General features: G+C 38.7%; 1 protein-coding gene across 2 annotated transcripts in view; it reads left to right on the plus strand.

The window, feature by feature from the left end:
• The first annotated feature begins 2,216 nt into the window (after window positions 1-2,216).
• Window positions 2,217-25,438, plus strand: part of bcl11ba (BCL11 transcription factor B a) — a 50,918-nt gene continuing 27,696 nt past the window's right edge. For both annotated transcript variants that reach the window (XM_039671050.2, XM_039671041.2), the window contains exons 1-2: window positions 2,217-3,846; window positions 15,348-15,731. In XM_039671050.2, coding sequence (XP_039526984.1) covers window positions 3,789-3,846; window positions 15,348-15,731 — 442 coding nt within the window. In that variant the 5' untranslated portion in view covers window positions 2,217-3,788. The remainder of the gene's footprint in view (window positions 3,847-15,347; window positions 15,732-25,438) is intronic.

The following is a 25,438-nucleotide window of genomic DNA, read 5'->3' on the forward strand; positions in this document are numbered from 1 at the left end:
TTCCAATATTTGATTTGTGATTCACTTCTGCAAGGCTTGTTGTGTTGATAAAACCAACATCATCTGTATTTTATTCTGTTAGTACTTTGTTTTTAAAGAATGTCATGTAGGACTTTATTGAGATGCACAAAATGAGTTTTATATAATTTTGCCATTGCCTTCTTCCATAGGCACATGTATGGAAGTTGTCTTTTAAGGAACTAGCCATAAATGAAGATGCTCATGTGTCCAACTTTCCTAGTAAGCACCTGAAAAAATGTGGTCCAAAATACAGGTAACTTTATTACCATTAAAACAAAAATGTGCAAAATAGTTCCATATCATTTTTAAATAACCATTTTAGATCCTCTCAATCTATACGTGCACACATTTGCTGCGGTCAACAAGAATGAAAGACACTCTCACTGGTAATGTATGGAGGAAAAAGTTGGTTCTCCGAGGGTTTTCTTTTTCCTTTTTTTTTTTACCTGTGATTTCAGCCAAAACTATCATTATAGAGACAAATGTATTGGCATGCGAGGGGGGAACTTAATACGAAACTGAGCGAAGTAATGGATGTGTCCAATGAATTCATGCAATAAAATAGGATTCTCAGCTGTGGGCAACCACTGCTTTTCAAAGAACATTTCATGTTTTTTATAGGGGGAATAATCCAGCAGTAGCAGAGCCCGTATCAGCAAAAACCTTGATTTCCAGGAAGATGATGTCTCCAGATTTAAACATTCTTGTAAATCATAAAAATGTCACTTTTTGGCAACACCTGGAATTTCAAATGTAATTCTGTAACTCAGGCTCAGTTTCCTTGATACACGACAAGAAATCTACCTGCCTACAGTATATATCTGCCTATCTACATCTGTCTATCTATATATATATATATCCATCTGTCTATCTCTTCAAAGAGTTTACGTGAAAGTTGTGGTGTCATTTAGCAGAGTTCGGGGGCGGAGGATATATGAGAGACAGTGGCAGGATATACAGCATTGTTGGCGAGGCTGTGCCACCCAGCCAGCGTCACATCCCATGATGGATAATGAGCAGATGGATCGACGCAGACACGCTCTCATTTGGGCACTACAGAGCCTGACCCTCTGTGCGCCTTTGGCTCTTTTACACACAAAGTTAATCAACTGTTGAAGGTACAGTCTCCATATGAATTAAAATGGTAATAACTCGTCCTGTTCCCTCTCAATAGCCATACCATTAGCTTACTTTTCCACAGCATCTAATTGGTTTCAATTTACACTAAACATGTTCACATATTACATGTTACTATAATTAAGTGCTATAGCAATAACAAAAAGAATGCCTAATTACATGCAGTTCTAGAAAATAATTACATATTTTGTGCTTGTAGTTCATTAGTTTCCCTCAGTGTTAACACATGTATGAACACTAAAGTGTGACCTCTATTTTTTTTTTAATTGAAGTGTCATTTTAAACAAACTAGCCAGGTTATGGAGTTACACTGTTGAGAAGCCCAGGTTCACACTTGAAATTTAAAACAACAGTGCAAACTGTGTATTTGAAAGTAGATTACCCAGAATGCATGATTCAATGGAATTTATTTTGGAATCAATAGTAAAATAACCTTTGTCACCATATGTCAGTTGGTTTGACTTTAGTAGAATTTAAAAAAAAAAAACTAAATAAATAAAAATAAAGGTTGGTTCTAATGAGAAAGAAGGTTTAGAGACTGATAAAAGACTTTTTAACTTTTTAAAACACAATGTTAAAGAACCTATACCGATACTGAAGAATCTGTGCCAATATACAGTATTATTAAAAATGTCTTTTTTTTTTTTTTTTTACAAGACGGGTACGTTTTTAAAAACCACAGAATAACCTTAACTGAATTTTTACCCTCCATATTCACTTATATCTCACATATCGTCTTATTTATTTCCAGTTTTGGAATTTCAGTGAGAAATGGTCCAAAAAAACCTGAGCCACATGACCAGCTTTCATATTACTGATGCACGCTGAGTGTAAAACAGAAGCAAAGGAACACAGCTTGCATTTCAACCCAGTAAACTCAAATCATGCATTTGCACAACACACCTCCCTATTTTCATTTCCTCCAGTATTCAGTTTTGCATTTCGGCGCATGCAACAGTTCTAGTGTTTTTTAATTTTTTCAAATACTGTACATGTGATACAAATTTTAAACAACAATAATATGTGGATTTAAATGATAAAAACATACATTAGATTGCCTAATAAAATGGATAAAAAATGTACATTGCACACTTCACAATATTTTTTCTTCCTTCAGATTTTTTTTCTTCTCCAAATGTGAGTTTAATTCAATAATGCCATTTCTGTAGGACATAAAACACATAAAGAAGAAATGTGATGTGAGTATATCAACGCCTGTCTTGTCTCATATAATTTATTGCTTGTGAGGAAAACAGCACACTTATGTCTCGCTGAAGTGTATTCTTTGAGCATGCATTCACGCTTTAATCTTTCAATCAAATAATTATAGATTTTCTAATTTGAATATTTACTGTTAATGCATGGCTATCAATATCACAGTTTCCCTATTTGTATTATTTATTTGCATGCATAAAATATGTAGGCTACATGTAATGCACAATAACATAAGCACGGGCAAACTCTTATAATTTTTTTTTTATATATAAAAGCTAACGTTGTAGTGCATGCAATATTGCATTGCTTTATTTGCAGTAAAGCGGATACAGACAAGCAGTGCGCCGGTCTGTCAGGTGCTGTGTGTTTGTGCGCGCGCGTGTGTGCGTGCATGTGTGTGTGTGTGTGTGTGTGTAAGACAGCGGCTCGCGATGTCCACGCTCTCCACCACTGTTCTGGTGATCCGATAGTTGTGAAAAGCCACCACTAGTCGCCCCCAGTGCTCTTGCAGTCTCCAATTTTCTTTCCCACTGTAGACTTAACGTCACGTCCGCACTTGAACTTGAATTTTATCCCATTGTACGGAGGCAGCCCTCGCCACAGAGACACAGAGAGCTCCCGGAGAAGCAGGACTCCGCCATCTTCATAGAGGCAGAAAGGGGAAAAAAAAAAAAAAAAAGCTTCATTCATTTGGAAAGGAGGTGGCAAGTCCATGTCCCTGGTCTCCGGTGCGCAAAGCCGAATAAGGGAGCAAGTGCAAAGAGTTGGAGAGAGTGCAAAGTAACCGGGCATCGCATGCACTTCGAGCCCAGGAGAGAAGAAGAACTGTCCAGTGCTTGGCACAATCAAGTGCCAACTCAAGGAGAAATTGGATTCGTTTTTATCCAATAATAAGTAGCCTAGACTATTTTTCTTTTTTAGAATTATTTTGACTCAGAGAAAGAAAGAAAAAAAAAAGAATTGCCTCTGACAAATCCACAAGGCGCAGACCGGACGAAGAGAGAGCCACCATAGGGTCCAACCTATCCAAACGCACCGGGTATCACATTCTAAGACATTTCCAGTGGTTTCTTCACAACTGTCACTCGTCAAGGATATTTTCGCCCTCGGACAGATCTCGCGCGGCACAACTGAAGTGCATGTGTGTGTGTCGCTGCTGAGGTACTGAGCGTCTGCGCGTCTCTGGTCATCTGGAGAGCGCAAAGACACTTTCGCTTCTCTCACATTCTCGGAACCCCTTATCTCTATCCACGGCTCGGAGCTCTGGCAGTTCTTTGGAAGTCCCAGGAAAAAAAAAAAAAAGTTTGTTACCGAGGGAGGAAACAAGCTCACGCCACGGACACGGAGGACAGAAGACGCGAGCCGACTATTCCTTGTGCGGGTCTCTGGGCGATGCCAGTGTAAATGCCAGGGCAATGTCCCGTCGCAAGCAGGGAAACCCTCAGCATTTGTCGCAAAGAGAAATTATAACACGTAAGTCAATCTTTTGTTTTACTTATTAGTATTATTTGCGTTTAGGTGTTTATTTAGCCATGTTTAGCGATTTTTTATCGGTCTAGTAAAGTAACGATTGGTGTGTGAGTTTGTGGTGTTAGTGATGAACTGATACATTCAAATGCGTTAAATCATTATAATCTTATCAAGTAGAAGAACAGAATTGGAACAGTTGAATAAATTCAATTAATTCTTAAGATGTTTATGAGCTTTAAGCAAACAGTCAGATTTATAGACTTAGTGCTACTTAAAATAATTAAAAAGTGATTTGCTTGAAACTGTATTTAAAGAATTAATAGAACCATTTTCTGGACTACCTTAAAATACAAATATTTCATTTAGTATGTTTTGTATTAGTTGTGCTTTTTATTTTATTTTTTTTATTTTAATAGGCTATCAGATAGTTTGGATTCATGTAAGAATTGTTAGCAGGCCATTAGATCAGATTAAAAACTTTAAATTGCATTGATTATTGACGTATTTGCAAAGTTAATGTTAAGTTTAGTTAGTTTAGGCTGATTGAGGTGTATGTTATTTTAGTATTTAGACATAATTTCATAAATTATGCTAATTTAGAGTAAATATGGTTTATTTTAATTTTTTCTTGTTTAATCCCTATATATGACTTGGACATTTTATTGGGCTATACAGATATAGAATCATATCATATTATGATCATTGAAATAATTTATTGCAAGATAAAATACATTTTATTTAACCTACATAAATGACTTACTCGAGTTGTAGGCCTGTCTTCTCAAATCCTAATGCAGTGAAACTTTATGTATCATGTTTCGTTTTAAACCAAAGTCTTTGCACTTTTTGACAAGATAGTAGTTCTCAAGGGGAGTAGCTACCTGTAACCTCCGAGCACATGAAAGGTTTAAGGTTTTATTTTTGCAGTGCCCACACTGCACGGTTGCAGAGAACTTGTTTTTTTAAAACTAGGTTAAATTGGTTGTAATTGTGCAACATTTGTGCTTTTAAATCTTAGATGTGCACTTGAAGTAAAAGAGGTGTCAGAGCAAGGAAAATTATTTAAATGAAATTTAACTTGATCTCAAAGTAGGCGATACTAATGTCAAGTTTACTTTTACGTTTGCTGTTATACTAATTAATAAAAAATACATTTTTGAATTGGCTTCTTACACAACTCACCTTTTTATGCAATGCCTGTACTTTTATGGAGAAAACAGAAGTTTGCACAATACAAAGAAACAAAGGAGACAGTTTTAATAATGTTTCTCACACTTATCTTTGCCCCCGTGTCAAGGTTGTGACTGTACAGCGTAGGTAATTAAATCAGACATTGAAATAGAGAGACTTTTCGTGACAAAGTTCCAAACAAAGACGAGAGTTATATTCGATTGCTTGATGGTAATTTCCTTTTTAGATTTTCCTTGAGAGACTTTTACATCATTTGTAGGAGACAGTGTATGTGTGTGTGTGTGTGTGTGTGTATATATATATACGTATATACACACACACATCCAGCAACTAATTTTAAAACGTGTATTTTTCCTAGAATGCAACTTTTGCATTAAAACATATCAGATAACTCAAAAGACAATGAAATCTGTCCCGATTTAGTTTCATATTCATGCTTAAGTGTAGTCTACAGAGCATAGATAATTCATAGCAGAACCTAGTGATGTAATACCACCCAAATCTGTTTTGTGTTGCAGGGTTAGGGCCATGTATGCTTATGCCTTAACACACACCATTCTTTCGTCAATGGCTTAATCTGTTACTGTTCGTGCACATATGTATACGCGGTTGCACTGTAAACATTTAGCATGCCTTTGCTTTGTGTGTTCGAATTTGCTGTTGAGTTTACAAATATGCCTGAGTCCTACGAATATGTCTATGACTGAATGAGAATTGAGATGTTATTTAAAGCTTAATGCACATGATCTTGTTTGCATTGCATGCAGCTAGGTTTGCCAAAGGGCATGCACTGCCCTTTTTGTGTGTCATCCGCATATGCGATCACGACAGTCGTTTATATCTTTCTCATATTTAATTGTGCACCAGCATGTGCATGTGCAAACCGATTTTGTTTACTGCATAAATTGCATCCGTTCAATACACAGTACAATGTAAAACAATCATTCTTGTTTAGTAGAAAATGACCCTTTTTAAATTTCTGTCGCTATAGTTATCACATGTCATTGCATGTACAATGGCTGTGGTTATTAATTTGGGCTTTAAATTTCAGAATGCTCCAGTTACACCAAGGAACTTTCCCTGAGTGCTTTCTCTCCCTCACGGACACAAATGCAGACGTGCACAGAGTAAAGCAGACGCCACTTTAGACATCAAGTTTTTGTGTGTTTTTACATGCACACAGTGAAAGAGAGCGAGAGAAAGGAAGGTGGTTGACTTTCTCCTTCTTAGAAACTAGATTGAAAGGTGTTCATTGCATCACCGGTGAACGAATATATATATAAGCTTCAGAGAGGTTCCTCAAACGTATCATGCCTTAGTGGGGTTTTTTTTTTTTTTAAAGCAGAGGGCATGTAGGCCAGGTGCTATCAGATAGTCATCTGAGCTCAGGGGTACGTTCGGAATTCTCATCACATGCTGATGTGTACGAGTTTGTGGCTATGATTTTGATGTAACGAGGGTTTTCGTTCGTACTTGAATTTTTCGTGTATGCTAGCATGTGTGCAAATGTGCAAGCTCAAAGACCCTGAGCCAGCTTGATCACTCTTACTCTATTTGATATGTGGCTGATTATGGCGAAAAGCTTCTTGTAGAGCAGCAAAATGTGGACGACAGTTGATATCTCTGTTTTTGTTTTTTTCTTTGTAGTAGTCAAATTTTGCTTTAAATGTCAAGATCAAAAACAGAAAGGTCCCAACCTTAAAGTTTCATTTTTGAGGACATATTTGCAGGTGTAAACAAGGGTGTGTGTGTGCATGTCTGCTCGTCAGCATGTTTTCTCTGGTATTCAGTTTTGTTAACCACGGTGTCTTAGCTGGATTAGCCTTGAGTTAGTGAGTGGCAATTTTTGTCTGCACAAGTGTTCTGGAGAAAAAGAGAGAGACAGTGTGTGTGTGTGTGTGTGTAGTCTACTACGTCCACATGGTAATTTATGTGTTCTCGGCGTGAGCGATCTGCAAACTTTGCAGTGCTGTACATTAGTAGTTGTAATGGTTTATCAGACTGTGGTTGTGTGCTACATCACGCCACTCAAACACATATTCTATAAACTCAGTGGTTTATTAGTTCTGCGTGATATAGGAACAGTTGCAGTGTTTAGCGTATTTTGTGTGTACATGTTGGAATTTTCATTCTATTTTATTGACAGAACTAAAAACACAGAGTGTTTTACAGTTTTGTCGTTTTCTAATAAGAATTATGAAAATTACGTAGCGTACAAACCCTTAATGTTCTCTACATTATTGTCATTTTTAGATACATTTTCTTTGTTTACGTTCACTTAGTACATTCATGTGAGCATGTCGTCACCAATTTAGCTGAATTTAAATGAGATTTTTACACCTGTTCAATTTGTCATGTCAGTGTAGTGCGTTATATACAGTAGTGCTTTAAAAATAAATCTTAAAGCGAGTTAACAGATGTCATCCTCAAATGAAGAAAATCAGATGACAGCGAGAAGGTAATTTTCCTCCGGTGAGCTACGAAATTATGAAGTTGTAACATAAATTTTCAGCTCTTGCTTGAGATGCATGTTTCACATTAGACCTGCCAGCACAGGAAACTTGCTTTGAATGTGCTTAGGACATCAATTTTAGCCATCACTTCACGTCATCACATCTGAGAGAATTTAATTTATGATAATAGCTAGAATCAAAACACATTCTTGCCTGTTTGTTAAGACATTAACATATTTGATTATAGTTTGTAACTAAAAAAGTCCAGATATTTCGATGCAGGTGTGCAGCTTCAGAAACCCATAATAAATCATCTTTTCCTTTTTATTTGTTCATTTATTACTAAAATGTTTGCTTATTTATTTGTCATTTGCAAAAGTATGTATATATGACATAGGGAGGGTATTATTATTTTTTTTATATATATATAAAAAATATAGCATATTTTAAGTTAAAATATATTCAAGTTTCTTTTTTAAATGCTCATTTCATTAATTTCTTTTAATGTTCAGGAAATCAAATGTCCTTGTTTTGTCTGGGTGCTGAATTGTCTACTTTGCATTTGCAGTGCAGCATTTTCTGGCCATGACCTGCTAGGGGGAGCTCTAAGTCTGCCAGTGGGGGTGGAATGCAGTTCTGAAAAGGTCTAAAAACATATTTCCTAAATGTACTTAAATGGTGAAATAGGGGGCTGCGGCTTCCGACGACTCTGCATAGATGTTTCGAACGATACTGCCATTAACACACATGCTCAGATGCAAACTGTCAACGCCTCACAGCAGCAGCTGCTCTTAAAACATGATGGCTCTGTCATTCTCTCACTTTTTTTTTTTTTTTTTACTTTGTCTTTAGCGCTCAAGCACTTATTTAATAATTTACAGTGAGAGCTGGATCGCTTCTCAGTGCTCATTTAGAGGTGTAATAAGAATTTGATAGGTGCAGCTTTAAATATAGAAAGGACATGAAGCGTGACACCAAAACAAACAAATTTAGGTTGAACGTCACCCCCGTTCGTTTTTCCAAGCGTGCTTAAAAGTGAATGATGAAGTGTCTCTGGAACTTGTGGGCCCCTCTGACTGAGGACCTATTGTTCTTGCCATCTAAATAAATAAATTTGAGTCTGTGATATAAAAAATGGTAGCCTCTACAGAGCTTACACTCTCTACATAACAATGGGCAAAATGTCTGCCTGGCACATTTGATTAATATGCTTGCATATTCTCTCTTCCTTTCAGTTTCAGGTGCCTTTTGTTTGCGCCACGAGCAAGAGAGGGAGAGAGCAACAGAAAGCCCTCTCTGATGAAACGTACAGAAGTCTATGGCTGTCTGTCAGTATAAACGCATCAAGGCGACTGAATCATTTGGACGGCATCAAAAGTGGGCATAGTTTTCCGTGGCTTGATTTATGAGAGACAGACTCTCGTAATAGTGGCTTGAGTGTTTGACGTCCCACAGCTGGCTGAGTTCTGACCGGCTCCAAGCATGGAAACGCTCCGCTTCCTCAGCATCAGATGAGTGTGTTGTGTGGGAATGTGTTACTAGTTCTGTGACTGAGATATACAGCATGTGCCTTTTAGTGTTATTTCATTAGAAACAAAAGCTTCGCAGTGAGAGAAGCTAAGCTTCAGGTGATATTTAGTCGTTCCAGCTACCCATAATTCCTCCCGTCTTCTTTCCTTGTGAAAATATTAGGTAATATCTCCCTGATGAGATTTGCAGATAAAGGGTTAGTGATGCTTAGACGGGCTCCCAGTGGACATCATCATGTTAATCTCTTTTTACCTGCAAGACAACCCATTTTCTTTTTCCCCCCCCTTTTTTAATTAAACAATGGACTAGTGCCACGGCGGCGGCCGAGGATCACGCTTTTAAAATTCCAACGCCGCCGCGTGCCACGATGATCCCTGTTCTCTTCTTGTTAACAGCTTCATTTGCACATGCACCACGCTTTGCGCTCACACATGGACGCCACCACCGCGCACGCATTTAGTACTGTTTTAAAACCTCGCCGAGGTGCTTTGCATTTGCACAGAAGCACTCTGCAAGCTAAACCGTCTGAATATCCTGAACGAGTGCGGTTCTTTGTTTTTTTTATTTGATAGGATTTGCAAAGGCCTTCGGGCTAGCAGTTTTCTAAAACATGATGGTGTCACTTATTGAAGAGCGTTTTATGTAATACATTTTGACACAAATGTAGCTAAACAAACAGGTCACAGAGAAGTTTTGAAGCAAGAGAAAACAGGAAAAACTAGAGGCCTATAGCACAAAGCGGAGGTTTGCGGTTTGTGCGTTGGTACGCTTGACTGTAGGTTACAGATTAATGGCAGACTAATTAATTCCTGATAAGTTCCTGTACGCACCGCTGATACGTGTGCATGTGTTACACAGGCCTTTTGCACGCGCGCACGACGGACGTGAAATGATTAGAGAGACTGCTGCCGTTGACTCGCTACCTCTTTGCAATCTGTTTGTGTGTTTGTGTTGGTTTGTTTGCGTGCCATCTGAGTGGAAGGCTCAACCCAAATCCAGCCTGTCCTACTCAGCTCCTGCATCTTATGTGCTCGGGTAGCGGGTGGTTCAGAGTGGGTATTTCAGAATTATAGTTTGTGGGCTGGTGTGGTGAGGTTTGTGTACGTAGCAGCGCAAATAGCGAAGCCCCCACCCACTACTTCTGCTCTTGTGCAGTTTGGGCTGATGGGGAAACATAACGCACAAACAGTAAAGCGGAGCTTTTTATTGTTTGATTAGGCCCTTTCCTTGGCTTTCATTTTCAGCACGCTCAGCCCTCGGCTCACACAGTTCTGTGAATGGCTTTAATTGGCACGGGGTAAATCTTTATATCTGGACGGCATTATAAAGTCTTTCAAGATTTAAATACGAAAATTTATGGACCCAGTAAAAAACAATATGAAATCCGGTAAATGGTGTGTGTTGTCTAATTAGGCCCTAACATTAGAAATGGCTGAAAGATGTCTGAGACTCCTGATATCGCTACGGAAAATCTCAGCAGCTCAACCGTGAGCCAAATAGCGCCAAGTGTTAATGGTGAGGTTTGCAGGGCGACAGTCCGAGGATGAAAGGTACGCTAACGTTGGGCTGCTAAAGAGCTGTTACGTAACGCGCAGACCTTTGTGTGTTTTGGAGGGAAATGCAGACTGTACCGTGATCAGCCAAATACCTGTCAACAGCAATTTGGCTCCTCACAAACAAAAAGACTTCGAAAGTATGAGTCAGAGGGCCTGTGAACAATGGTGCGCAAATCCAGAATGGAAAAGGATAAATCCCAGAACTGTGTTAAGACGTGCCTTGTGATGTTCGTTTTTTGGAAGCCATGTCTTTTTTTAGATTTTATGTTTTCCTATAATCCCATTATTGTTCATTCTGACTCATATAAATGTTGATTTCTTGGGTGAATGAGGCATTTCTATGTTTTACTAATTGCAGGATGTTAAGGTAGTATGTGCATGAAAAATATTGCGTACTGTATTTTAAAAAAAATGAAACTGAGGTAAAAAAGTAAGTGTATTTTATCCAAAGGCAAGATTTAATTTCATATCATCCTTTTTTAGCCACCTATAAATATTATTCACACTGTCTTACTTCCACTGTCCCTCACTGTCTTTCTCTCCGCCTGCCAGAGAGTGCTTGATAAAGACAAATAACATTTGACATTTCGGTGGCCCTGATAGAATTATATAGAGTATTTGTTGAGGGATCAGAGAAAATCATGAGCTGTAATGTTACCTTGGTGACAGCATTGTTATCGCTGGTGGATGAGAGTGTGTGCGCGACTGTGAGGAATTGCAGACTCTCACCTGTTTGCCTAGAGCAGGAAACACAAACCGCCGGATCGGGCCTGCGTAGTTCAATCTCGTACCTTCAAGAGACAAAAAGATCTCCTAAAAGTGGAAATTCTGTCATTTATATAACCGCTTGTCTTTTCAAACCTTCTTTTTTTTCTGTGGAATGCAAAATGAGATGTTTGTAAGAATGTCCGAGCTACTCTTTTCCCTAAATGCACCATCATAGTTGTTCATATTCTATATTCTGTGTCTTTAACTGATTTGAAGTTAATATTTACTGAACATTCTCTTTTATTGTATTGAAAAGAGCTGCAGAACATTCTAGATGAAAAAATGTCATACTGGTTTTGAATGGCAGGAGGGTGAATTAATGACATATTTATGGTGTTTTACTCCCTTGTGGATTAGTTCACACTCTATAGTCAAGTCCAAGACTGCTGAATGTTTACATGATTACAACACCTGGTGTGTGTGTGTGTGTTTGTGTGTACGGGGGTCCCTTCTTTTGAAGTGCGTACTAGCGGCGTTGCTTGCAAGCAGCGTGTTTCCTGTGGTTGGCACAGACAGAGCAAAAGAAGGGGACAGAGGGAGAGAGAAAATTTCAGCTGCGCTCGTTCTTAACCACTCTGGGTTTTTTCTCCAGCTGTCACTTTGATTCAGGTCTGTGCTAGACCTCTGACACATTAAACTAACGCTTTCCACTAGCACACCTTAAATTCTCTCCCACAGTACAGAGAGGCTGCAATCTCACTCTCACTCAGAGAGTTTAACTCTGCTTATTTTATTGTACATTACCTGTTTGGTTAGACTAATTACAGCTTGACTATTACAAATGTTAAATATATACACTGTTGTTCATGTTGTCTTTTTGAACTTGTAAATCATTGAAAAAGATCTCTTCCTGTAGTGATGTGTATGTTAGGGTTAGTCGTTCCTGTGTGTGTGTGTGCATCGCTGCTGGTGCACCTTCCCAGGATGCACAAATGCGTGGCACACAAACAGGCGTACATGCACGCATATTGCTCACGTACATATGCCTGCAGCAATATTCATTTATCGGTTCAAACGCATATGCTTTTTTTTGTGCAGGTGCTCACAGGTCCAAGTGTAGTTACAGATAAATGTAAAACAGTTTTTGTTGTGAGACCACCCCCAGTAATGGAGAATATATTTATAGTGGGGTCAAAAAAAAACAAAAAAAACAACAACGAATTTATACAAAAATAGTTGTATCGTATTATATGTATGTATGTATATATATATGTATATATATATATATATATATATATATTGTATATACATTTTTTTGAAAAAAAAATAGATAATTAGAAAATATTATATATATATATATATATATATATATATATATATATATTAATAGGTCGCAGTCATAATTTCAGTGCAGTGTATTAAATATTGTAGGTTGATGAGTCTCTTCAGGCTTTTCTCTTTATTTACATGCAGACTAATCTAATGCACAGATGGTCTGATATTGCCCGGAGGAGGTCTGATCGGGGGGGCTGGATTTAAGTGGGGAGGGTTGAAGTACTTTAGTCATCTTCAGTTATTTCCTTCATCATTTCCTTCATATGGTGCAAAATCCGAACCCAGTGACAATAAGATTTATTTTAATGCTTTACGCTAACTGAAATGCTTCCTTAATATGATTGCGAAGTGTTCAGATGCTGTTGTTTAACAGGATGCAGATCTAAAGTCGCTCTAATGTAGTACGTATTCGTCTGAAATGGAGATAAGAGGGGGTTTAGTGGTTTCGTTTTCAAAGCTGCATTCCGAGCTTGACATTACAAATCTGTCCGCATTCATAATTTGGACCGTGGACAAATTACAGATGGATGCGCAGGCTGCTCGTAATTTATCATCGAAAATTAGTGGTTAGGCGGTTCCTCTGGGAGATGTAAACAGGGCTACCTGTGTTGTGTGAGCAGAGTGGTCTGTTCCTCCATCTTTGTCTCGCTCGGCGCCTGTCTCTTCTCATGCCGTTCCAGTGAGCGGCATTATTTCACTCGCTTCTCTGGCCTCAGAGAGGCTTTTAGGCCTTGTACTGGTGAAAAGCGCATAACGTACGCAGGCCAAATTTAATAATTAAAAATACAGTGTAATAAATTAGATCCTAATATGTGCTCTTATGGGTCGTTGTTTCTTTAAAAAATGTCTCACGTTTGTCACTTAGGCTCTGACAATTTGAGAATTCCTGCTTTCATTCTCTTCCCAGATTTATGTGCACTTCAAAAATCTGCACCTGCTCTCTGTGTGGCTCTAAGTGTTGCTATGGTAGTGTTTTTCTTCTTTTTTCCTGCTTTCACCCAAATCATGCAGCGTGTTGAGTAGAGAGAGCATGAAAGCAGTGACAGGAAACTGAAGAGTGTAAAGTGGCAGTCAGAGAGGTGTTTGTCTAGATCTTATGATTAGTATGGCGCAAGGATAAGCTGTCAAATGTAACATCAACAGAGCTGTCTGTCTGGGGGTCCCGAGGGGGCTTTGTCAAGGGCCTCTACTGTCTTTGATAAAACTGCTCTTGCACTCGGCGTTGGGCTACAAAGGGCCGATTGTGGCCGCATACTTAAAGGTGAGGCTGAAATTTCAAAATGGAGGGAGAGGGACTGAGGTTGTCCGGGGTATTCTGTGGTTTCAACGCCCGTTGCACTGCACTGTTTATCTAGGTGACAGAATCAACCAGAAGATCTGCAGGGCCTCTTGCTCTCATGGCTGTGCAAATATCTCTCGCAGCCAAAAACGTAGCCCTCCCTCCTTCCTTCTTGCTTTTTTCGGTCTCTCTCTCTCTCTTTTCTCCCTTCAGACTCACTCTCTTTCTGTTTCAAGTCTGGCGGACTCATTCTCAGCCTCACAAGTACTGTATTGTATATTAATAACAGTTCCTTGCTCTTGGGTCTTGGCCTCACATATGGATGTTTATCAAGCGTTGGCTGGTTACAGGACAGAACACGCTGAACGAGAGCGAGGTGCCTCGTGTGTGGCCGCTGGGATGATTAAATTGAAGTCGGCCTTTATTTTCTGCTCTCAAAGTTTAGTGGGACTGTCATGGGACATAGGTGAATGCTTAAATGGGCCCCAACATTAATTTCCTTTATTTTAACAAGCTGCCAAATAACTAAATGCTAAATGACCTGACCCTGAACCCTGAAAATGTGTGATTATGTCTCAAGTTCCACGCCATTTGTATTTTATTTCAATTTCCTGCACTGATGTGTTTAAGTCAGGTTTTTGTTTCATGAATTAGTGAATGAAGGTGGCTAGGGATGCAGTTTTGGAGGGAAAATGCATGGGACGATTTAGATTCATTTGCAAATAATGAGTTAAAGTTGAATCAACTTAGTCAATGTGCATAAAGTGACTAGTGCATTTCTGAGTAAAATAGAATATTTAATGGGAAATAATTTAAAGTGACACTAGATTTTATTTGATTGGATTGTGAGAGCGTATTGTGCTTTGGTTAATAATTTTTTGCCATCCAATCGGCCAATATTTAAATTTTTAAACTTCCCATACTGATATACATATATATATATATTATCTCGCATGAATTTGTGTAAGAAGGCAGGCTCAAGAATCTGGAAGAGGAAAAATGCACGGATAGATGAATGAACATCTGTAAATATTAAGCGAGAAAAGAAAAATGTGGTTAATATTCATAAATATTTTTACTCATCCAAGTGGCCAGTATTTTATTTGTATTTCAAATAGGGTGAAGTCAGGCATAATTTGTAAATGCATTTAATTTGCATGAAGGGATGTATTTCAGAGTAAAAACAGAATATTTTGTAGGAAAGGGTGTGATTTTATTTTATTTATCAGGATCTGATTGGTTAGTGAAATTGGATTAAACATGTTATTCTGTGGTGTTATTGGTTAATATTTTTCTCACCCACTAGGCATCGGTTACATCAGCAGAAAAGAAAAGTCATTTCAGAAGTAGGATTCAGAAATGTTTTATTTGTTTAGACCACTTCACATATGGAGATTTTATTAAGATTTCATGTTGTCTCAAAACACTTCTGTCTTTTGGTCTTCCTTGTAGCGGAAGCTGAGCATGTGGATGCGGGACTGGCCGTGGCTGATCTCCACTCTCACCCGCTGCTGGATCCAAGCATGCCTGGGACTCTGCCTCCGGGCTTGGGCGACCACGACCTCCTCACCTGTGGCCAGTGCCAACTAACCTTCCCACTGGGGGACATTCTGCTCTTCATCGAGCACAAGAAAAAGCAATGCCAGGGTCTAACGTCTGGCCACGGCTGCCACGACAAGATGGCAGACCGCAATAGCCCCTCGCCGCCCCGCGCCGAGCTGAGAAAAGTGGTGGAACCGGTCGAAATTGGAATCCAGGTGACACCTGAAGAGGAGGACGAGAGACTGTTGACGCCCCCAAAAGGAATTTGCCCCAAGCTAGAAAGTGGCCTGGCAGGTAGGTCAAACTCGCTCCAGAAAAGTTTCAAGCAGGCATAAGAAGCTGGCGCTAATGAACCCGAACGTTCTCTCGCGCCAGCGTGTTTTCTAAAACTGATGTGCACAAACATACACTTACAGCCTGCAGAGTTGCAGACAAAAGGAGACACGCACTCATTTACCTCGGTAGGACTCTGGGCGTCCTGTAGTGATTGTGATACCGCTCATCTGCGAGCCTCAAGAGAGATTGTTTTTCCTTCAGCTGATTTCATTAGGGGAGCCTACGCCGTGCAAAGTGAAACATCACATTACTGACTCAAAGCCCTAAAACCCCCTGAAGGACTCTGGTAGTTGAAACAAATTGTGCAAGACGTGACAGAGAACTCACCCTACTTTCATGGAGAAATCCAGCCTGAGCCATCTGCTTAAAAGGTGAAAAGCTCATTAAAATTCAAATGCTCAAAAAAAAGAGAGAGAGAGAGAGAGAGAGAGGAGAAGAGAGAAGGAAAGAAATAGAGTAGGATTAAAAGAGTGAGTTTCCTATTGAATAGGGGTAAAGAGGCAGTTTAGTTTAGTCCAGCTGTAGGGAGAGAACTCTCCCAGTTATCTTACAAAACAGCGCAGTCAAGTCCTTCACAAAGAAGCCGGAGGGATCTTGGGAAATGGGTCTCATAAAATAATATTCTAGGTTGGACAAAGTTACCGGGGGAAACGCAGGGGAGCGGCTTATGACACTGCCTCGGTTTTTAATAACGTCGTTTTTTAATGCCTCGCAATCCTTATTTGCGAAAGTTACCCGAGGCATCGGAGACAATTTATTCCGTGCCACCACAATGCCTCGTGTATTTAAATGTCTGTAATAATGAGGCCGCTGCTAAATTACTCAGTACCTCACATGATGCAAACTTCTCTGCCTAGACTGACTGACTGGCTGGCTGCTCGCACAGAGAGCGTGTTGGCGTTAGTTGTGAAATATGAGGCAGGCTTTCACACAGTTACGTGCAAACTGTTCCACTACAGTTCATTAGTGATGTTTTTTTTTTTTAAAGACTGACTGGTAAACGTGTGCTTTGCTAACCACACAATTTGCTAAATACAGAGGTCAGGGTCCAAAAGTGAAAGTTTTAGTGCACCAGCAAATAGTCAAATTAACCTTTTATATTTTCTATATTATAATTTATTTATAAGAATTACTGATTAGTAATTAATGACAAACAGTGCAGTAGCGAAAATGTGAAACATTTATAACACTCCCCCCCCCCCCCCTTTCTCAAAAGAAACAATTTTTTTTTGACTTAATATTGTTCACATATCTGTGTTGTGGTGTTCTAGAGGAAAAGATGTGCAAGCGCCCTTAATTGAAGATTTTTAATGATATTATTCATTGAAGTGACAGTCATGATACACTGCTTACGTCAGCAAAAGTTGAATTTCATTACAGTTTGACTGTAATACTTATAGTTTAAGTCAATTTTTCTTGCAATTGACAGTTCACTGTAAAAAAAAAATACTTAAAAAAGTAAGGAAACCCATTGCCTTAAAGTTCTTACGTAATTAAACTTTTAATGCGTAATGGAAAAAAAAAAATAGGTTATGTGAACTAAAGTTCCACGTAATGTAATTTTTTCAATTATGCATGAAATTTATTGGGTTAATGGGTTTCCTCACTTTTTTTTTAAGTTAAAGGGTTAGTTCACCCAAAATTTTAAATTATGTCATTAATGACTAACCCTCATGTTGTTCCAAGCCCGTAAGACCTCCGTTCATCTTCGGAACACAGTTTAAGATATTTTAGATTTAGTCCGAGAGCTTTCTGTCCCTCCATTGAAAATGTATGTATGGCATACTGTCCTTGTCCAGAAAGGAAACAAAGAAGTAGTCCATGTGACATCAGTGGGTTAGTTAGAATTTTTTGAAGCATCAAAAATACATTTTGGTTCAAAAATAACAAAAACTACAACTTTATTCAGCAATGTATTCTCTTCCGGTTCTGTTGTCGAGCCGCATTCAGTGACGTTGGTGACGTAAGACGCTGCTGACGTGTAATGCGGAGCGCCCGAGCTTCGTTTACAGTCTGAGGGAGACAAAACGAAACAAAACGCTGTTAACAAAATAATCTTCGCAAACATGTCTAAGGATTTCGACACAGAGCAAGACTTGCATTTTTTTGCCCAGCCATATTTATTTGAACCCGAATACAAGGACACACCAGATAACACATCATCAGCGTCACTGCAGACTCGTGAACGTGGCTTGACAACAGAACCGGAAGAGAATACAATGCTGAATAAAGTCATAGTGTTTGTTATTTTTGGACCAAAATGTATTTTCGATGCTTCAAAAATTCTAATTAACCCACTGATGTCACATGGACTACTTTGATGATCTCTTTATTTCCTTTCTGGACAAGGACAGTATACCGTACATACATTTTCAATGGAGGCGGTACAGAAAGCTCTCAGACTAAATCTAAAATATCTTAAACCGTGTTCCGAAGATGAATTTTCATTTTTGGGTGAACTAACCCTTTAAGTCAACTGATCACTTGTGGGTGTTTGGACTCTTTGCATTTTTTGTCCATTTTGTTTATTTTTGGGAAAAATACCTCTTTTTTTTGTTGTTGATGTAAACCTTTTAAATTGACTTATTCTAGAGTATACTGCATTTTTGTTCTCATGTAAAAAAAAACAAAAAAACAACAACAACAACAACAACAACAAAAAAAACATGAGCTTTTATTTTAAGGATGAAAAGAAAATTGATTTAAAAAATTGTGATTACCCAATTGATGTTATTTCAGTCAATGCCATACAAAATTACTGAATCTCTCTTTATTTCAAAGCCACCTTTGTGGTAATATCTGCATTGAAAAATAGTTTTAATCTCATTTAAACTTAAGAATTTGAAAAATGGGATTTTAAAATGAAAGGTGTTCATTTGCCTTCGTAAATCATATTGCAGTTAGCAAGAGTAAATTTTACACCTTTCATTAATTCAGGGCTGGAGAGGGAGGCAGTTCGCAGAGAAGAATATAACGGCAGATGAAACATCCTCTGAAAGTGATTAAGACGCTTGAATGTCAGCTTGAGCGTGCGGCTAAACACTCACAGGCTGCCTTGTATCCATAATTGCCTCCCAGCAGGTTAAAGTATTCTTTTATGCTAAACCTTTCCCGTTCCATTTGTTCTCGACGTGAAACAGAAAATGACACGCAAAAAAACACTCAGCCACTCCGCCTTCAAAATAGCAGTGGTACCCTTGCTCGGCAAAGCACAGATCATTTTTCATGAATTTGTTTTGTTTTTCCTCCTATAATATATCCATCTGCTAGCTTCAAGAGGAGAAATGAGAGAGGGCATGAGAATGTGGGAGATAGAGAGAGATGTGGGTGAGGCACCTCTGGATCCATCAATACGATTCCAAAAGCCAACTCTGATCATACCAACATTATTTTCGCCAGAGTTCCTTGCACTTCCAGACCCTCACAGCGGCATTTTGATCTTTTCATTAAACCGTCCGTGTAACCTTGACACACGAGCACTGTTGTGACAGGTCTAAAACTGCACCGCTTCATTCCCACATGTCATCCTCCATCACATCAGCCAGACTCTCTTTTCGGCCTCTCACGTGTGATTCACCCATAGTCCAATGGGAAGAGCCTCATTTCAGGCTTTACTTCCCGAAGTTAACGTTCCCAATATCATGCCTCATATCTTGCGGTATATTACGGGCCTTTAGGAAGAAAATCATCCAAGTGATTCTTTGTTTTTGGTTGAGTGAACGTACTGAACGGCAACTTCATTAAGTCGCATACGTAACCATTCTCTGGAGACCCCGTAATGATAACTAAACACTATGTGCTTTGCTCCCGAAACCCTATAATCAGTTGAAAAAGACCCTGTGATAAAGTATTCTGATTACTGAAATTGCTTTTAGCGATAAATCTCCCAGTGGCTTTTTCTTTATTAGTGTGTATGAAAAAGTCAACGTTATCTATGACAATACGGGACAGCCATTGAAGAGGAACCACTTGAGGGTTGAATTCAATATTTCTTGCATAAATATCAGCAGGACACAGGCTCGCGCGGCACCGTATTGCATTGCCACTTAGCCTTCTTAAGTTTCAGCGGAATTTAATTATATTTAATGGCCCTAATTAAATAAAATATGACATTCTGCATACCCTCAGGCAATAGGAACTGCTGCTGGGGGCAAAGGGAGGGCTTGGTTTGCGTGCACAAGCCGCTAAGAGCCCCTCTCGTGTAGCACAGCAAGGTTAAAACAGTTCAGTGGCACAAATAGGGCCATGAGATGGCCGACATAGCTAGCTGTTGCACCATTAAGCAGTCCAAATGTGAAATAAGTGCATAAATAAACAAATAAATAAGACATTTACCACCCCTTAACGCATCTAGATGGCTTAGCCTGCTGAAGCTGGCCAGGCATTTAATGGTACGTATTATTTAATTATAGATCTCCAATAGAGGTGCTGTGAGTAACCCACACGGTGCATTGTGCTGAAACCGTTCGCTGTGAGGATGCCTTAATTAAAGAGCAATAATGTAATATGATCTCATGAACCTGAAACAAAAGGATTATGCGATGAGATAATATTATGCATAAATTCCTAGAATATGTATTTTTGGTTAAGGTAGACTTCGTCTAAAGTGGCCCTGTTATCACGTCTGAATAATCTAATAATCGAAACTCATAATGAAATGTTAGCTTCCTATTTGTCTTTCTTATTTGCCTGCTGATGTTTAATTCTTAAAATAAATAAGCTTTTGAATCCTCAGATAGTCACTGACGTATAAATGATCAGATGGGAAGTTTGTACATTTTGAATAAGCAAAACGTGGTGAAAGTAAAGACTGTCAAGCTCTGTTTGTCATACTTGGTATGGTAGTGTTATAAGTTTTCAAGAAATCTGATTCAGATGGGGTGTAAATGAAGGCTTAGTATTTAGTGTTGGTTGCAGTCAAGCTCTTGATGGTGTGAATGTGTGGTGATCCAGCCATGTGTCATTCAAAACCTACATTGCATTTGAGGTTAGCTTAAATATCAGCATGCAAATAAGAGTGACAAATAGGAAGAGGATAATGTTCCTAAAAGTTTTGATTGAGATTTGGTTGCAGTAATGGTTCTGTTAGAGCATTAGGAAATAACAGCTACAATTTTTGCTTTGTTTTTGTATATATTTACACATTATATTGACTGCCACTCAATATGTAATTTTGTTTCATTAAGTAAGGTATGTTTCATTATGTTTAGGCCAATAACAACCTAATATGCAATTAGGTGTACGAAAGAAAACGAATCGGAATTCAGTTTGCAAATACGATTCTGAATGCTGAGAACAAATATTTTAGATAATTTGATTAATTATTTGATAATGACAATGTTTAAATGTATATTAAGCAGGGCTTACTTAAAGTACGTTTAAAACTAATATACCACTAAAATAATACTAATACTTTAATACTAGTACTAAAAATGTCAGTATTGAGGAAGGAATGGCAATACTGCAAACAGTGTAAATCTATGTTTATAAATGATTGAAAAATTGCCGTACAATCGCATTAGTGCTCAGTCAAAACCTCACAGCAGGCTGCATCAGTTAACTCGCATTCTATTACCATAGGAACGCCAGCGTAGCACGTGGTGAGATGGTGGACATGTCTTTTGCCGAGATGGGTCCCTGTTTCTGTCAGCATTTCACTCTCTCTCCCTCTCTCGATCTCTCTCCACTCACACCATCCAAGCGCACTCGCACAGCTTTACACGTCTAACAAGTGCTGCGTCAGGGGGAGTTATTTCTGACCCTTGGCTCACCAGTTCGTCGCGGTGAATATTTCATGAGACATGCTATATTTATAAAGAAATTTACCTCAAACACTTTCCTCTCTCACTCTGCCTTTCCTTGAGAGTGATCACACTGCCGGGCCCCTGTCGCTTCGGAGCCCGCATCTGCCATTAATGCCGTCTTGAGTCTAGTGGCAGAACCGTTTGTAGGTGTAATGCAAAACCATTAATCAGGAGCCAGAAACGCTTGTTGTTCGGGCCCTGACACTCTCAGTATCGGCATATTTGATGGTCACAGATTCATTGTGAATGGTAATTAAATGTGCTTTCTGTCATTTATTTATTTATTACTTGATTAAAATTTTTAACATGTACAGGAATGAATAGTGCATGAGAATGTGTGCAAAAAAGACCCCGGTCTTATCAGTAGTATAAAACAAGTATTATTTAACATGGAGAAATTCACCTCATGGGATGCTGAGATCACATGGGCAGTTGAACAGGAATCACATTATCAGATTATTTTATTGGACACCTTTGCTCACAGAATAAATTAATTATGCTGACTGTGAACATTTTGTGGCCGATATATTAAAACCGATAAATAATGTATTAATCCCTTCAGCTGAGACACTTGCTGAGAACTGTTTATGTTTTTTTTAATTTCTTGAAATATGATTGAAATCTCTTCAAAAAATGAAAATCTGGTTCGGGACGACATGAGCAACGCAAATCTGTCATACCGGCTATACAACACTATAATGAGAACATCATTATAATTGTGTGCTTGGGTCGTGGATTTAATTGTGAGACTTTTGTTTTTGTAATCAGGCTCTCAAAATTAGACAAAAATTTGGATTTAAGTTTATCGGCCGATATATCGGTTATCGGCTTTCAAATATAAAGAGTTATCGGTATCTGGCAAAATTTTCATATCGGTGCATCCCTATTTAAAATGATACTGAGTGTTTGTTTAAAGGGATAGTATACCCAAATATAAAAGTTCTGTCATTATTTATTCACCCTCAAATTGTTCCAAACCTGTATGAATTTCGTTCTTCTACTGAACACAAAAGAAGATATTTTGAAAAATGTTGGTAACCTAACAATGGAGCCATTGGTTGACTACTATAATATTTTTTTTTTACATACTATGGAAGTCAATAGGGCCCATCAGCTGTTTGCTTACCCTTATTCTTCAAAATACCTTATTTTGTGTTCAGCAGAGGAAAGAAAATCATACATGTTTGGAACAACTTTAGGGTGAGTAAATGATGACCGAACTTTCAATTTTGGGTGAACTATCCCTTTAAGTCTGTAATATATTTTCATTGTACTTTAAGTTTTATTTTAGTATTAAAAATTGTGTGTGCTTGTGTTATCTCAATAGTTAGACTGTACAGTAGATCTCTGTTCTCAGAGGTTTTAATGCACTGGAGAACAATCCGTTCCTGGCTTCAGTGATACGAGCCTGGCCAGCCAGTTCCTGTTACGTGCCCTCACTTCCTACCTATTTTTGAGGTTTTGCCCAGAAAGATTTGTTTCGGAGTTTCACTTGCAGCGGTGTGGTGCCAGCACGGTTTGCCAGCTTTGAATGTTAGCATTTATTTGTTATTAGGTATTAGGGTAACTCTGTAGGTATTGGCTTCAGTCAACTAGCATGGTTTAGTCTATCTTTTATGTACGGTTCACATTTTCTATATTGTAATGTCTAAATTCAATATTTAGAGTGGAATTGAGAGAACATGTGCTGCCCATTAGATGTTTAACATTGTTATGAAGCAGACAGAATTTTGAGGACATCAGAAGATGGTATATTTTTCTCATTTTCTGCCCAGCAGAGATGAACATGCACAGTCCAGAATAAACAGATATCTGGATCCTCCCTCGCTGCAGAGAACAACTCAATTGAGAGTACATGTCCCTCTCTCAGAATCAACATATACACTGGGAGGGCTCTTCAATAAATAATGACACAACAGGCGCGGAGATATCGAAAACATGCTTCCATAATATGACGCACATGTCATTTTTTTTTTTTTTCAATTAAGAATCACAAAGGCTTGGCAGGAGGACGGCCTGCCCTGGTGCAGGGGCTATGCCTGAATCAATGTGCACAGATAAATCCGTGTTTGATTTTTTTTTTTTTACATGTTGCTTCAGACATAGCTCTTTTGCTGGTCTTCTTGTTTTATTCCCTTTTAGTTGTTTCAATAAAGCCCGAAGTGCCACCAAGCAGCCTTTTTGAAGTGATAATTGCCCACTTTTGTCTAGTTTCTCCATTTTTCTTCTCACCCCTCTCTTTTTTAAATGTCTGCATTAGCTGCAGTAGCCATTGGCAGTTCAGATTTATAATGCAGCATTTTTCTTTTTATTTACCTCATGCATGTATTTCAAATTTGCAGTCTAGATGCATGATAAAGGGATAGCTCTCCCCAAAAACAATCTGTCATCATTTACATGCAACCCTCAAGTTGTTCCAAACAGTTGATGGGCCCTATTGACTTCCATATAGGAAGTCAGTGAGGCCCATCAACAGTTTTGGTTACCCATATTCTTCAAAATATATTTTTGAGAAAGAAATTCATCCAGGTTTGAAACAACTTGAGGGTGAGTAAATGATGATACAATTGGGTGAACTATCAGTACTATCCCTTTAATGGTACTTTGAATGTGGCATTGAAGTTTTTGGGATGTCCAACCAAACATGCAAGGATTTTATTGTCATGTTATCAAGACCAGATTGCATGCTAAGCCTTCAAATTTCAACTAACTTGCGTTTTTGCATTAGAGTGACATCAATCAATAAAGCTAAAATCTATTCAACGATACATTTAAAACCATTAGTTTTGTGGCCGTCATGTAAAGTAGAGTGTTTTAGCAACATCTCTGTTAATCTGCGGTTGATTACGTGGTCCTCTGCGGTGCATGTCGAACCATCCTTCATAGTTATAACATGGCCTTACACGCTGCCAAAGCCATCCCCTTTGGTGAACCAGACTTTAATTTCTTCCCTCCTGTGTGTTTAATCCACTACTTCAAAATTCAGGAAAGTGCTACCTTTACTTGGCTTTTGAAATGCTTTCCAAATCCTTGCATTTGGGTTGTGTCCAGCAGCGGCAAGAACGGGAAAAGCCAGGAGGAGTGAGAAGCCGAAAACGAGAGAGAAAGAGAGAGAGAGTTAAAGAACGAGAGAAAACAGTTTTAGTCATTAATAGACCATAAAAAAGGAAAGCTGCATCCATGTTCTTCTCAGCATCTTGAAATCCTTTTCAGATTTTTGCCTCGTTGCTTTTTTCAGTTAATCACTTTGCATGCACTCATTTAAATATTAAAATTTTCTTTAATCATCAAAGGCAGTGAGCCTCATGCATATTCATATCCGCATCCCCTCCACCTCCCCCACGCTTCCCCCAGAATTACAGGTTCATTACCTCGCTCCAAAGCCAAACAGTCATTACCAAGAGCCAGCTTTTTAATTGCGGATGCCTGGCCATCATCGCCTTACTGCTAAGATTTAAACTTCCATAAGAATATTAAAAAAAAAAAAGATTTCCCAAGTTCGAAATAACTTAACATACTTGTTATACATTCTCTGTGCCTTGAAAAAAGTATAGAGTTGGAGAGAGAGAGAGAGAGAGAGAGAGAGAGAGAGAGAGAGAGAGAGAGAGAGAGAGAGAGAGAGAGAGAGAGAGAAACCTGTTCTTTGGCTGGAGCGCTGAATATTTGTCAAGAGGCTTGACGAAAGTTGCATTTGCATAATGACTTTGTAGTTCTGCATTAATAAAATTTGCATATGAAGCCGTGTTAATTACTCCTGATCAGGCTTTTTTGCATTCATGCATGGTAATTTTCTGCGACTTGCGAGAATTGATGTCCTGGCGTCAAGGCTATGATTGGTGGTGGTGGCGCTTGTGGATGTGG

Source organism: Pimephales promelas, chromosome 15 (genome assembly GCF_988280905.1).
Source record: "Pimephales promelas chromosome 15, fPimPro1.hap1.1, whole genome shotgun sequence".
Classification (NCBI taxonomy): domain Eukaryota; kingdom Metazoa; phylum Chordata; class Actinopteri; order Cypriniformes; family Leuciscidae; genus Pimephales; species Pimephales promelas.